Here is a 16623-nt window from a genome sequence, read left to right on the forward strand (position 1 = left end):
AACAAAGTCATAATTATTGTGCCAAAACTAATTTTTTTTAAATTTATAATTGCAAAAAAATTGTTCATTGATTTCATTTCCACTGACTGTTGCTGCTGAGCTGTTTATTTTTTTTAAGAATATTATTGAAAAGTGTATTAAGTTTGAATTGTATATTTATATCAGCATTTTTTAATTTTGATTTTGTTAAGAGTTAAGCATCTCATGTTCAAGACTCCAAAGAAAGAAGAAAGCCAATTGAATTTTCAAAAAAGCAACATTGTACTAAATTTACCTAGAAAACATTACTCAGAAATAGAAAAACAACTCGATAAATGTAATGTAAGTAAGTTGTCATTCTTTTATATAATTTAGAAAAAAAAAGTCATGCTTACTTTCATTATAACTAATGACCAATCTATATCAGTTTATTCAGTCAATGCTAGAGAAGGACTATTCTTCTCAGATTTTAACTAGATGTAAAAATAATGTATGTACAGTAAGTTTAAGTTTTATAGTTTTTATGAGGAGTGGAAGGGATATTTTAAATGCAGCTGAGGAACTACACCATTATAGCACCAGTTGGGTGAAACACATAATCACCTAAGCGAGTGCATGCTTGTATAGGTCTTTCTGCATGCAGCAGAAGCTTGTCTCATTTCCCTCTTTTCTTACATTTCCTACTACACTCGCTCACAGACATCCTTCATATGTATCCAGAGACAAGCAAAATGAACTGCTGCCCATTGACCGACTATGCTTACAAAACTTAGATTTACTATACTTTACCGATAAATATTACATGTACTTTGTAAGTTTTACTAATAAACAAGACTAAATTCATATTATCATCTCAAAGATGTTTTTTTTAAACTTAATTTAAGTATAAAAGAATATATGGTTCTATAATCACAAGGAAATTTAACTTAGATTTATTTAGAAACCTTTTTTATTATATAAAATTTAAAACTAAAATTTACACAGCTACAGCCAAATTTTGAGGCACTAGTCATATAATTTCACAGTGTGTTTATCCCATTGTAATATAATTTTGCCTACGATTTGAGTTGCCCATTTATGTTAGATTTGTACTTCTTAATTGTGATCATTAAAGTAAAGATGCAAATCATTTATCCATGTTGACAAAAAAATGGTAAACACTAGTTACCAATTCTAGGCTAAGGAGGATTATCAAACTCTTCGCACTTAAACTGGAACAAATTTTGAATAGTATTGTTAAACAGTATATCGGCAGGCAGAACTATTCAAGAAACTTATACTAATCCACAGGATACCACAATATTTCCTTAATTAGTTATTTTAAACTTTTATAATATATTGCTATGTACTTCCGAATTGACATCGTCGACATCAAACGACATCAACGAAGCTAAATCACAGATATTAGACTTCAAAATATTGCAAATTAAATTGGGCTTAAAATATCATTCAAAAAACAGAAATTATGCCCCAGAAACCAACACAAAAAACAGAAAACTAAACAAAAAACCTATTGAAATAAGAAGAAATAAACTAGCTAAAGCTCAAAAATTAACCTGGTATATTTAAAATAAAAAATGCCTCTCAATAAATGCAAACTAATCAGAGTTATAAAACCAGAAGCCACTTATGTGGCAGAAACACTCTTCCATGTGAACAAACAAAGACAGACAGACACCAGAAAATCGAAAGAAGAATTGGATGAACCTGCATCAATAAAAAGTACCAGAAAGACCAAGCAGTATTGGATTATACCCAACAATGTCATGTAAAAAGAGTTAGAAGCCATCTTACCGTGCGTAAGAAGATACTAGGATTCTTTGGACATATCATGAGGATGTAAGATTAAGACTTCTTAACGTTGACTTCTGATACAGTATGATCTTGACTTGAAAAATACCAATACAGGATGCAGATGGATCAGAGAATCTGAAGGAAATCAGCCTTATACCGGAACACCCCACAGATAAAATAAAATTAAACAAGAAAATCAAGAACAAAAAGACTCGCTTCACACTCGCAAGAAAAAACTCACATCATGAACATTCTCAACACTAGAAAGGGCAAAAAAGTTATATCAAACTATATATTCAGTCTTCTGAACTAATTCATTATGCATGACATTTGGCCAGCTGATTTTCACTTCATCATTGAAATTGATTCACTTGAATTTCTAAACTACAAGACTTTTATGTCATACCTCAACAAGTGATTTTACACAACAGGACTGTTAATTACTAAATGTAGTTTTCTCCTAATAGGATTCTCAATTGCAGAGATGTTTCTACGACTGCTAGAATCACACTATACACAAAGATGGTGTTGTAAAACTTATCATGTAGTATGTTTAAAATGTTCAAAATTAATTACTTTCCATGTAGCCTTCATATTATTTAGTAAATTCAATTATTTATTTATTTTTATTATTTTAATACAGTTGTAGGAACAGATTTGTCGCTGCAATTGAGAATCCTATTAGCAGAAAACTACATTTAGTGATGAGACCTGTTAGGTAACAACAAGTGGCATGGTAGTTTAGAAATTGGAATGGACCAATTTCAATGATGAAGTGAAAAGTGGCTGGCCAAATGAAATGAATGATGAATTAGTTCAGACCTGGAAGTAACAATAAGAAAACTGGCTAGAATTCTATAAACACTTGGTCTAACATGAACCGATTGAGGCTAAACAAACTTTAGAACTACAAATGGTCAAGGTAGCTATGTCAAAACCGATGGAAGAAGAGCTTAAAAAGTTCAACATTACAGAAAAAGACTGTCCAGATCGGAAAGAATACAGAAAGAAAATGTTTGAATTAAAGGTTACTGTAGGTGAGAGGAAAAAATTCAAGAGAGTATTGGACTGAAGAAAAGAGAGTTAAACATTCCAAAAGAATGAAGAATTTCTGGAAGAAAAAGAAAGTAAATGAAATGAAATATTTGCATGATCCTTGAAGGCCTGTCCCCGGAGAAAAAAAATCATTTATTCTGATTGGTATATTACAATTCATTTTATAAACGGTGTTAGAAATGGATAGATATGCTTTTCCTTGGATAAAAAGGAATTACCCCAGAATTTTCCTTTATGCATCAAGGAAATTGTGGTAAAAACCCTCTGATCAGGGTAACATCACAAAGTACATAATTACAATATAAAAAATCTATTTTATATTTTAAATATAAACATATGTCATCTACATCTTCTAAATTATCCATTTCAAATTTATTTTTGAATATTATTTTTAATATTCTGTTCTACAAACTTTATAGAAGATCCAAATTATTTCTAAAAGCACTCCAGCCCAAAGTAATTATTCCATATTTTATAATACTATGAAAGAAAGCACAAGAGATAAACAATAATGTCATGATCGGTATAATATTGGCAAATTTATAATGAGTAAATAATAAGTATTTGGTTTTACCAATTATATATAAAATGAAATGTGCTTTTTTGATTTTTTTTTTGTCTTCAGTCATTTGACTGGTTTGATGTAGCTCTCCAAGATTCCCTATCTAGTGCTAGTCGTTTCATTTCGGTATACCCCCTACATCCTAGATCCCTAACAATTTGTTTTACATATTCCAAACATTGCCTGCCTACATAATTTTTTCCTTCTACCTGTCCTTCCAATATTAAAGCGACTATTCCAGGATGCCTTAATATGTGGCCTATAAGTCTGTCTCTTCTTTTAGCCATATTTTTCCAAATGCTTCTTTCTTCATCTATTTGCCGCAACACCTCTTCATTTGTCACTTTATCCACCCGTCTGATTTTTAACATTCTCCTATAGCACCACATTTCAAAAGCTTTTAATCTTTTCTTCTCAGATACTCCGATCATCAAGTTTCACTTCCATATAAAGCGACACTCCAAACATATACTTTCAAAAATCTTTTCCTGACATTTAAATTAATTTTTGACATTTACATTTTTGTACTCTTAAGCACTTGATCGTTAACTTTCACTAAAATTTTATCAGGGACACTAACACAATCACTTCCAAATGTCAAATATATAGTCTAATGAATATTTGATAGCATGTTGACCGCCAACCACCCAGCAATCACATTTAGTTATATATTCATTTTGTTCACTATGTCATACTGAGTAACATCTGTTGAAATTACAGCAGTGTCATCAGCATAAGAAACAATTCTCTGGTGGCACGGCACGATATACATCATTGACTTAACAGAACAAATAACAATGAATCAAGTATTGTTCCTGTTTTTATATCACAAAATTCATCTTTTGTTTTCTATTCATAAGATGGCTGCTATTCAGTAATTTGAGTAACTCCCTCAAAACTAGTAACAATATAATTTTTCTAACAAAATCTTGTGATAAACAGTGTGAAACATTTTTGCTAGATCTAAAAATGTTAGCAATAGATAGGAGAGAGCACCCTGTTTAATCAATATGTGTTTTATAATTAAAATAAAAATAATAACTGAATATATAATAATCTAATGTGAGCAACAAAAGGGCATATGGTGTTTACTTAATTGGAAAGTGGGTAAAGAAAAAAAGAGTGAAAATTTATCATTTTAAATCATTAAAATAGCCAATACTTGTTACAACTTCTAATTAAGTTTTAAAAAAATGCTTTTACCTATTTATCCTTTTGTGACATTGAAGCTTAAAAATAAAATTAAGGGAAAAAGATTTTCTTGTTCTTTTTTTTTTAGTTTTTAATTTCTCATAAGAAACTGGTTAAAGCCTCTTCATTCTAAAATTGTTTTTTAACTTAAACAACTACTTTATAATTGCTTAAAAAATGTTCTGTTGGTTTGTTTTTTATTTATTTAGTTAATCTTGATGATAAATTAAAAAATAATATTTTACTATAAATAGATGTCAGTGAACCTTGCTCTCTACACTACCAAGGTTTATAAGGATTGAATGATGAACCATAAAATGTTAATAAAAAAAAGTTTATGCTGTAATTTACAAACTTGATTAATTCTTCAAAGTACAAGTATATTCATGTTACTTAGATGAAACATTATAAATAGGCCTCTGTACCAGGACAGTTTTCCTTATTAGGTTCTCAAAACTACAAGAAATCTTGTAAAGGATCAAATCTCCTTTTTACCATTTGGTATACTTATAATTAGGTTAATAACAGCACATAATCATTTATATTACTAATTTTTTATATTTAATTTACATCATCTCCTTTTGAAATAAATTAAAAATCTTAAAATCTTAAGTTTATCAATTAATTTTTTGTAGTATGATTTTTATTAAAGAAAGTTAAAATACAAAAAAATAATTTTTAAGTTTGATTTATCTTGTAAAAACAGTTATAATTGTCCTGCACATGTGACATCTGAAGCTTCTTCTAGCATCTCATCTCGATTTTATTTTCAACAAAATTGTTAGTGTATGTTATCACCTATCTGAAAATCAAACTCATTCAATGAACCTCTTTGGTTTATCAAAAAATTAAGTGTACTTACTTACAACATTATTTTTTAAGCAACTGAAAAATTTTGAAGTTAAAACTATTTAACGATTTTTAAGTAAAAATTCTGGTTTAAATTTAAATTAATACATCAGATGTTTTATTATTTATTATTTATCAGATAATAAAAAAAACTACAAAAGTATAATCGAAAAATATTATTTTTTTGTAGTACATAACATCCACTATCAAGTTTTCTTAGTTATTTGTTTTTGGTAAAAAAAAAAAAAAAAAATAGAATTATTGATTAATATTAAAAATGATTAAATATTAAAAAAGTAAAAATATAACAAGAATAAAACATTAAGTAAAATAAAAAAGAGAGACTTTAATATGCATCAATAAAGGTGAAAAATAAATAATTGGTATATATATTTAAATATAATAAAACAAAATAATATTTGGAGCAATGGTGGAAAAAGGCACATCATTGTCTCTCCTTTAGATAAACTGCCCTAACACTGAGTCTGTTCTGATTTAATAAGTTAGTAGAAAAGTTAATAAATATTTCTTTAACGTTGACCTGTTAACAATAGACCTATTAACAATTTAGTTGTTATTTGGCTTTTAAATTGAACTGTGTATGTTTAGGGAATTGTGCAGTAAAAAAATAAAAGGTGTTTAGTGCCAAAAAAAAAAAATCATATTTTTTGTCAGAATAAATGAGTAAAAGTGTGTATTTATTTAACTTTTTGATAAGCAAGCTATTAACTATACATTATGATGATGCGTTCTGTTACAGGTTAGCGGTTGTGTCTTTTGTTAGTTATTTTATGTTTGGTATTTGTGAAAATTTTTTGACTCTCTATTAATCAACACAAAAAATGAAAAAAATAACAGGTATATATGCAAACACGTTATAAAGTTAACTTTTTGTAGATGTAAGAATCGTTTATCTGCTATTAGTAATTTATTAAGATTGTAAACTAGATGCGGGAATGGTTCGGAAAGTTCTCGCACTAACACAGAGATAGCGCGCACGTACGACCAAATGACATGGTAATTGTCAAGTATGATTCTTTAGATGGTATGATGCAAAGTATCAGATGCGTAAATTCTTATTTATGATTAGAGTAAAGAAAACAAGTTTTGGCATTTTTTGAAAAACTGATAAATTGAAGTTTAAAGGACTTTGTTTTAAAAGTTTTAACCTCGATGTACGTATAAAAATAGTTACATTCCAGTTTAAAGATTCTTCTTCTTTGTTTTCGACAGTAAAAAAGTAGGCAGGTGAATTTAAACGTGGTTGTACATCCATTTAAGATTATCAACGCTCGGGATGCCTGAAAATTGTTACGTAGAGGAAATCGTCATAAAAATTCACGATGCCGGTATCTTTGCAATAAAAAAATCTTCTGCATATAAATGCGAAAGTTTTTCTGTTTGCACAACAGTATTATGCGAGAACCAGCCAACCGATTGCTTTCAAATGTTCAGGATACACTTGTCTTATTCCAGGGAAGGTTTTTAGCCACATATCGAGAAAAAGTGCCCTTTTACTTCCCTGTTATATTTGTTACCACGGAAACAGAAATATAATGAAGTAAAATGATTAATTTTTTTTCTTTAATGAATATCTGTAAAATGTTTAACATTCTAACAACCGTGAGCATAACGAATGATCTGAGCTCACGATCCAGGGGGATGACCGGACAAACGAAGCGAGCCCTTACCAGCTAGTAATAAAATATAGTTCATTGAAGATGCGCAAGTTCGCTGATATCGAAAACATTTTGATGTACAGAATTCACTTCATTTTTCACAATGAGTTGGGTATTAAAAAGCTATCCGTCCTTTCGAGTGTCGCATTTATCAAGTCGACTCGACTGAAAACGCATTTCACTGAACACTTCTCGATGGTTTTAGATTTATTTAAATGCGATTACACTGGGTTTCGCCCACGTTTTATAACAGTAGATGAAACAAGGATTCACCAGTACTGCCAGAGACCAAACAGTGGGTAAGAGCTGGTGAAAGCGCGGCAGAGAAATTGAAAACAGTTCCATCTGTGGAAAAGTAACGACTACTACGGAATTTTGGGATTCAAGATGCTCATAGACTACCTAGAAAAGGTGTATGACTATCACCGAAGAGTGAAGAGTGCTATTCAAGCTAAGTTAGCTAAAACTCTGGTCAAAAAGTAATCTTTTACCACAATAATGCTGCTGTACACACATCTCGTTTTGTTGCTGCATAAGCTACATAACGTACACTTTTCAATGCATTTAAACCCACGACTTTCAAATTTTTTACTACGCTTAGCATAATGCGATCTGTTCAACTCTTTTTTCTGAGCTTTGATTTAAACATTTTAAGTTAATATACATAAAGCGAGCCATTACCAAAGTTTTGGGAAGAGAAACGAAGGAGTTCTAAATGGGATGTATTAATTTAATCTTAATTTTTTTTCTCATACATGAAGTAATGGCTCGCTTTACGTAGATTCACCGCATATATTTCAGAGTTGAACAGATCGCATTATGCTGAGGGTATTAAAAAACTGGAAATTCATGGGTTTAAATGGCTACGTTGAAAAATAAAAATAAAATCTCTAAAAAATATTGTTTTTGTCACACCTGAGAACTTTCCAAACAACCCTAGTACAAGCAATATTAAATATTTTTCTCTTACAAAAAGTTTTGTTTCTACTGATTGCCAGATTTCTTGTTGATTGTTTTCATATTACCTATTCAGTACTTTGTGATACTGTTTTTGTGCACGTCTTATGATATTGAATGTTTTAATTGGCCGTAAATAAGAGAAATAAAACAGGAAAAAATATTTTTCTTCTACATAAAGTAATAACTACATATCTACTTATTACCAATTTATTAGTTATTTATTTTACCAATTTTGTTTGCATCATTTACGAGGGTTATTTTTTTTCAAGGTCCGATCGGTCACGAAATAAAAACCCGCGCGAAAATCGGATGAACCTTTGCGCATATCCTTTGCGCAGCGTCTCTAGTATGGCCTTCAATCACGCAGCGTCACTTCGTTTAGTTCTCAAAACGCAGTTAGCACGTAAACATGTCTACAATAATAGCGCATCTCCCGCCAAGTTTGAAGTGCGTGCTGTAATTCGATTTCTTCAGGCGGAGGGGTGTAATGCCGCTGAAATTCATCAGTGAGTGACAGCAAAGTGCGACAATGGTGCAGGAACTTTAAAGCAGGATGCTTTATGTACAAATGTTCATGATGCAGGCGGTCAGGGAAGGAAGCGAGTGTCAACCGCTAATCTCGTTGAGCGAGTGGATGAGGCAATACGAGAAAATCGTCGGTTCGCAATTTCTGTATTGAGCGATTCGTTTCCTGAAATTTCAAGCTCTCTACATCATTGTGAGTGAGAGACTTCAGTATTGCAAACTGTGTGCGAAATGGGTTCCCAAGATGCTGTCCGACCATCACAAAACAATAAAAAAGGACGCCTCCCTAACATTTCTCCAGCGCTACCACAATGAAGATTTTTTGAACAAAATTGTCACAGGGGACAAGTCATGGGTCCATTTCGAAACTGAAGAAACAAAAGAACAATCCAAACAGTGGATGCATTCTCATCTTGTAGTAAACCAAAGAAGTTCAAGCGAACCTTCTCCAACAGAAAGTGTATGGCTACTGCGTTCTGGGACCGGAATGGAGTTCTCTTGGTGGAATTCATGGAACGTGGCACGACCATCACAGCAGCCTCATACTGCGTGACTTTTCAACATCTACGAAGAGCAATTCAAAATAAGCGGAGAGGAATGTTATCAGGCATTGTCTTTCTCCATGATAATGCTCGGCCGCACACTGCAGCTGTAACAAAGAAGCTCCTGCAGCGTTTTCGTTGGGAAGTGTTTGATCACCCACTATACAGCTCGGGCTTGGCTCGGCTCCATCCGATTTTCACCTCTGCTCACATGAAACGCTGGCTAGGAGGACATTTGGCACAGACATCGAGCTGCAAACCAGCATAGAAACATGGCTGAAAACACAGGCGGCTCCATTCAATGATGAGGGTATTGGAAAGTTGGTACCACGCTACGACAAATCTCTAAATCAGAGTGGCTACTATGGAGAGAAATAGCGTAACTATGTAAGTACTTGTTTCAAATAAAATTTTTTTATTTTCACTGTGGTTTTAATTTTGTAACTGATCGGATCTTGAAAAAAAATAATAACCCTCGTATTATGCAACTAACTGCAGTAATGCTTTATATAGTGGATAAAAAATGATTTCAACTGAAGGAGGAGTTGAGTGGATTCTTTAGCCATAAAGAATCACAGGGACTTATTCAGTACTTCTCATTTTTTGGCCATTTTCTGTTAAGTGAAGATGTGAAAAGGTGTCTTATAAAAACTTTACGTTTTGATAAATGAAGTCTTAGTTTTTTTTAAAAAAGAAACAGAATCATTCTTCACTTAACAAATTCTGCAGAAAAAAGAGTAGGAAATGAAAAGCTGAAATTAATTTTCAGAACACAACCAGAATTGTATATGTAAGCTGTAATTTTTTAAATAATTTTTTTTAATAAAATGTATTATTATTATTATTGCAGTCTTCTAAACACAAATCATTCACAAATCCTTCATAAAATTTCATAAACTGTGGCGGGGAGAGGTCCCAGAGAGGTGGGTAGGTGGGGGACCCACCTCTAATAAGAAAAATAAGAAGATGTTGTTCATCCACCTCTAATAAGAAAAATAAGAAGACGTTCAACATTATAAAAAAAATAAAAACACTTGTAAAAATTGTATATCAGTTGTTAATTACTTTAAAATTTTTTTCACTGAAATAAATATTTTTTTTGAATTGATAGTTTCATTTTTAAATATTTCAAATTATTATTTTTATTTAATATTTATTTATATTATTGGGTCATGAAGTAAACTAAACATTAAGAAAGTAATCATTTTCCTAACTGTGCACAATGTGTACATGAATAAATTAAAAACTACAAATCTTATTCAAGTTTTATTGTAGTCTGATGAGAACTAAATAGTAATTTCTTCCTAAAATGTGAAATACTCTAACGAAACCAAAAGAAATGTCATTTTTTAATGTTTCCCACTTCTACGATACATGTTTTCATCTGACAGGGAAAGCTCTTTATTTTAATAAGGAAATAAAACTGACCTAGAGCTGTCAGAAGATTGAGCAATTATAAAAACCTGTCATCAGTTCGATAAACATGGATTATACATAAAAAAATACCATTTTAACAATATAAAAGTACCTTGTACTGTACCTTAATTTTTATTATATGGGTGATATTAAAACAACAGCTGTTTTCTGCACTCTACTAGCCACTGATGATGATGATCTCTCAACCTTTCTTTCCATTGTAGTTAATACAAATCGCTGCCAAGTAGTTCTGAGCCTTTCTTTTCTTTGTCTTTCATTCCAGATGTTTCATCTTGTTGCAATGAGACTCTCTACCTTCATTCTTCTAATTTTCTCATTCCTAACATTCTCTCATAATTTCACCCTGCAACATCATCTTGAAAAACTCATCACCATTGAAAGTAGCTTTTTCATTTTATCACTTAATACCCAAATATCAGCCTCATAAATTATTCCACTGTCCAGTAATTGCCTTGGAAATTTGTTTTTCAACCTTTCAGAAATCTCATTGAATCGTAACAACAGACGCTATTTCCTAATTATCACCTTATTTGCTTGTCTAGTAGTCTCGTTCATCTCTACCAACAGACATGCGACTATTATCCCAAAATAATGGCACTACATTACCTTCTTAATTATGCTATTGTGTCCCGAGCAATAAAAAATTATTTTTTTTACTTTTATAAGATAAGTAAAAGTATAATCAACCTGAAATATTTAGTTATTTGTTATGTGTAACAAGTTTTTGTTTCCCAATTAAGTGTATTTGAAAACACAAAGGACTGCTCCTTTACCTCTTTATAAAGTACCTCCCTTAACAACTTTGTATAAAAATGGGAAATCATAGTGGAAAATAGAGAAGTTTTGACTTCAAGAAGCCATTTTCTGTAATTGAAATGCTTGTTGAAATACTTTAGTGTTACACAATACTGTAATATTGATTTAGTTTTCTTTTAATATAAACTCAGGATATTTTTTCCAGTCTTAAAAGATATGTTACTGTACTCTTCCTAAGTTGACAGAATCAGCTTAAACTTCTTGGGTTTGGATGGTGAATGAGAATAATATAATTCCATTAATCAACTTTCTGGTGTAACATAAAAAATGTTACATAAAAAATTATAGTGATCAGACTCACATAAAAAATGTGGAGTCTGATCACCTAAAATTATAAAGTATGAAAAATTAGTCTCTTTCTCTTTTGTATTGATCCCAGAATGATACTACATCCAAATATGTTTTGCTTTATATTTTTTTGTTATTGTAATGTGTGTGGTGATAATCTTACCTGATAAATTATCGGAATGTCAAAATGTTTCTTTTCAGTAATTTGTCTAAAACAGTATTTTCTATGTTTGTTTATTAAAATATTCTTGTAAATTTCCAAGAGTCCTTTTTATTTTGTCTCTAGCCATTTATGCTTTTTACAAGAGATTTTTACTTTAAAAATGGATTGAAATTGTTGTACTGAAGTTCAGTAAACACATTTAATCTGTAAATTTAAAAAAAAAAAAATATTGTTTTAACTTTTTTGGAGCTATTTCACTTTTACAACATTAATTTCTTTTCTATCTGTACTATTTCAAGTAATTGAGTTTATTTTTTATGATTATTGCTACCATTTTTGCCTTTCATCCAAAGCTTCTGGACTCAAGTCCTGGTCGAAGCATGGCATTTCTTTACATGCTACTAGCTGTTATAGAGTACCAGCCTGATTAAATGTAATAGGTGTTGATTGCTGTTGGGTTTTCTCTCCATCAGTTTTAGAAATTCATTTATTCATTATTCCAAGGATACAGATTGAAGATGTTTGTGTCAAAAAAAAAGAAAGAAAAGTAAATTACATAAAGGAAAATATATTTTTGTTATAAAAACATATTTTATTGTTGAAATTTGATTATTTTTTAGTAATCAATTATTTTGATTATTTGAGATTGTGGAATATATTTTTTATTAAGGCTCTGTATTTTTGACTTTTATTTCACATTTTTTAAAAATTAATTATTTTTATTAAATTGCATCATGATTATACTATGAAAATGTATTCAAAATGTAAACTGTAAACTGGCCTCTAGCCAGAACTTTGACTCTTGGAGCTCAGGTCAGCCCCAGGTGAATCCCAGAGCCAACTCAGGACTCCTCGGGACCTACCCCATGGCTGCAGAGCTTTCTTTGTTCACCATTCCCAATTTGCCAAGGGAACCAGTACCCTGGACACCCACAGAGCTTGCTTCGGTAGCCATTCCCATCTATACAGAGGGATCCACTCCCTGGACCCTTGCATTGTATGTTATCCTCATGATTGTGATAATGGTACTGATAAATAATTATTTTTTCAAGCTTTATAGAAACCTGAAAAAGAAACTAAATTACGAAAAATAGAATAATACTATGGTAACTAAAGTACCTTTGATGACAAAAAATTCATAAGTTATTTCTTTGCCATGGTGGCAAAGTATAATAATGAATTAACAGGATTAATGTACTCTTTCCTTAATGAATATCTTCAATTCATAACTTCACCTTTGGGGATGAAGAAATAATGAATAGTTTTAATATCTTAACTTTCAAGAGAGCTAGGGCCTTGGTCGATGCTTAAAACCTTCCCTGGGATAATAACACAAATGTATCGTGCAAATTTGAAAGTAATTGGTTGGTAGGGTCACGCGTGATGCAATAACAAATAGACAAACTTTATATACATTTCTGAATAACATGATCTGTTAGATCAAGATTGTTACTGACGTGTGCAAAAGTTAGCCTTCAACCTACTAACAAATACCCTGTTTGAATTTTAAAAATCAGATGACTGTTTGCAGAGATATAAGATTACCTCATTGCTCCTCCAAAACAGCACCTTAGGGGCACCCTATTTGTTACCACTTGATGGTGATGATCAGTCTAACCTCCCATGAGGTGCTCGCATACCTCACCACACACCATTAATTCAGTTCATTGAAGTTTGTGCATTAACCGGAAAATCTCCAATACTACATATAAAATATATATATATATATATTTTTTTTAGATGAAAAATTGTCTAAAAACCTTCTCAGCTATGCGAAGAATCATGGGTAAAAATTTGGTTTCGACTGATTGAATAGTTTGTTTATCCTGAACAAACTACAACCTTCGTCCTCTTTATATAATAGTATAGATATATATGTTAATTAAAACTTGGGAACATCAGGTTGATGTGAACAGTCCTTTTACCATTGTGTACTGCATATTTGAGAAGACAATTTTAGGCATTACATTAATCCATTTAACTCTACAGTTGGACGAACAGTATTGCATAAATAGAGTGCTTGTTGTATTTTACAGAATCATTTAACATGTAATAGTATTGTGATTTGTGATTTGCTGATAAATCATGTTTTGTAAAAGATAGATATGTTACATGATTGATTGATTTTTATTTATTTGCTCTGATTTTTGGTAGATGTAATATGTAACTGCCCAGTCTTTATAAATAAATAAAATACTTTCATAAAAACATAGTTAAGCTTTATCAAATAATAATTATTTACAGAAAATAATGTTATCAAAATATAAATTTATTTATAAAATTAAAAAATTACCATACATCAAAGATATAAAAGAAAATTGAGACAAGTGAAAAATATAAAATGAATTGAGGTAGTTTATTATATTTATAATAATTATAATGAATTAATTAATAAAACTGAAAGAAAAATATTTAGTTTATAATTTGCATTTCATAAAAAAAAAAAAAAAAAATTTTGACAATAGAAGACCTCTACATTTTGAGCACTTATCATGTACTCTTTTAATGTTACTGAGCTTACCTTCTTTCAAATTTTGTGGAATATTGTAACATGCAATACAATGATTTTTTAGTTATCTTATATGACTACATAATATCAATTTAGTCAGTCCATTATCCAAGTCTGTTCATTAGGACTGTTTCGTCCTTGTGGTCCTCTTAGTACTTTTTCATACGTTCTGATTTTTGAGCTCTTTCTAGTGTTGAAAATGTTCATGTTGTGAGTTTTTTCTTGTGAGTGTGAAGTGAGTGTTTTTGTTTTTGATTTTCTTGTTTAATTTTGTCTTATTTGTGTTGTCTTCCAGTGTAAAGATCCTCTCAGATCCTCTATTATTTCCTTGATCCATCTGCATCCTGTCTTGATGTTTTTTGAGTCAAGATTGTACTGTACTAGCTGTTTCAGAAGGCTTGAATCTTGTATCCTCATGATATGTCCAAAGAATCCTAATCTCCTCTTACATATGGTGTCAGTGATGGGTTCTAGCACTTTGTAGACAACTTTCTACACAATTCACTACTGCCCTTCATTCTGCTGGTACTTTTTATTGACGCAGATTCTTCCAATTGTTTTTTTGATTTCTTGGAGTTTGTCTGTCTTTGATTGTTTATTCAGGAGGAAGAGTGTTTCTGCCGCATAAATGGCTTCTGGTTTTATAACTTTACGGTAGTGTCTTGTTTTTGCATTTATTGATAAGCATTTTTTATTGTAAGTGTACTAAGTTAATTTTTGAGCTTTAGCTAGTTTATTTCTTCTTATTTGGTTTGAGGTTTTTTCGTTTAGGTTGTTTGTTATTATTTCTCTGATTTAAATTAGGTTACTATTTTGATTTTATTACTGTTTGTGTTTACTTCTTTTAATCATGTTGGTTTTTGAGGCATAATCTTTGTCTTTTTGAATGATATTTTGAGGCTAATCTTATTTGCAATGTTTTGAAGTTCTAATATCTGTGATTTAGGTTTATCGATGCCTCTATAAAAGTCTGGTCTGATTGAGATCTCATGATTAGTTAAAAAGGGCTTGAAAAATCAGATTGTAGTCCAATATGAGTTGTTTTTACTTCATTAAATATTTTTATGTACTTATTTAATTTTGATACTGTCCTGTTAATCTTACACTTGTAAAATGATCACTTATGTAGTCTATTGTCTCATTTATTGAATACCTTTTCACATCATGTACTTTAATGTACGTACTTGTTGCAACATATTAGAAGTCATCTATACGATACTGTAAATTGACATTCTAAATTCAGACACATCATTAGTGCTAACAACTACTTCAGATAGAATACATCTGGAGAATGATTTTTGTAATCACATTTTTAATATAAATATTTTTAATCAACTGAGCAGTAGACTGCTTACTCTTGCAGCCCTTTTAAAAATTAATAAAGACATGAAATATGCCAACTTAATTACTTATTGTGATCAATAACTGTATCGTTTCATTAATATTGGAATTAATAACTAACTTTTATTGGCTTTGAAAGAAATAATATAAAATCTATGTATAAACATGAATTAGATATGTAAATGTTTAATTTCTCCTCAGATTTATTACTGATGAATTTGATTGAGAAATTACATAAGGAGAGTAATATCTCATCTCATGTGGACTTAGGTTATGTAAGGACTTCTATGATTCTTGCAGATATATCATATTTGCAATTAAACTTCATATCCTATAAAAACAAAATGTTAAAAATCTATTTTGTACTTTAAAACTGTTTTTAAATTATTTATCTAAATTGAAAAGATGCAATTTGTTTAATTAATTTAAAAAATCTAAAAAATAAGATTTTAGTTATCTGTTATACGTTTACTTAAATTGTTTACTGGTGAAATAAATTGTTATATTCATTCTAGGTTATGGTTTTGCGATTAGGTGTAAACCTTTTTATAATTTACAAATATATTAATGCATTTTAGATATTTAAATTTCAACAAATTTACAAAAAAAAGATTTAAAACGAAATTCAATGGAAGTATTTTATTTTGAAAACATAATGTTTTCTCTGAACCTACTCTGACAAAATTGTTTTTATGATCTAGTATCCTAGATGAATATTTAATAAAAATTAATAGTCTTTATTAGTCAAAGAAAATTTTATTGTTTGTTTTAATTTCAATAGAATTAAGTAGATTCTGGATAGAGTCCATAATAAAGGTGACAGTAAATTTTAGTAAAAATAAAGATTAGTTAAAAGAAAGATAGTATACTATAATGATCGCCATCTGGAATAATTTTGAATTATTCTACGATAATGTTTCAATTCAATTGTA

At 30.3% G+C, this 16623-nt stretch overlaps 1 protein-coding gene across 7 annotated transcripts in view; it reads left to right on the forward strand.

Annotated features, from left to right (window-relative positions):
- LOC142332222 (uncharacterized) overlaps nucleotides 1-10196 on the forward strand; it is a 112597-nt gene extending 102401 nt beyond the window's left edge. For 4 of the 7 annotated variants that reach the window (XM_075378510.1, XM_075378512.1, XM_075378511.1 and 1 more), the window contains 2 exons: nucleotides 192-321; nucleotides 9988-10196. In XM_075378510.1, coding sequence (XP_075234625.1) covers nucleotides 192-321; nucleotides 9988-10023 — 166 coding nt within the window. In that variant the 3' untranslated portion in view covers nucleotides 10024-10196. Of the gene's footprint in view, nucleotides 1-191; nucleotides 326-6191; nucleotides 6290-9987 lie in introns of all 7 variants that reach the window. The other 3 variants (XR_012758227.1, XR_012758228.1, XM_075378514.1) reach the window with 3 other exon arrangements.
- Nucleotides 10197-16623: the final 6427 nt, after the last annotated feature.

The sequence above is a fragment of the Lycorma delicatula genome, chromosome 11 (genome assembly GCF_047948215.1).
Source record: "Lycorma delicatula isolate Av1 chromosome 11, ASM4794821v1, whole genome shotgun sequence".
Classification (NCBI taxonomy): domain Eukaryota; kingdom Metazoa; phylum Arthropoda; class Insecta; order Hemiptera; family Fulgoridae; genus Lycorma; species Lycorma delicatula.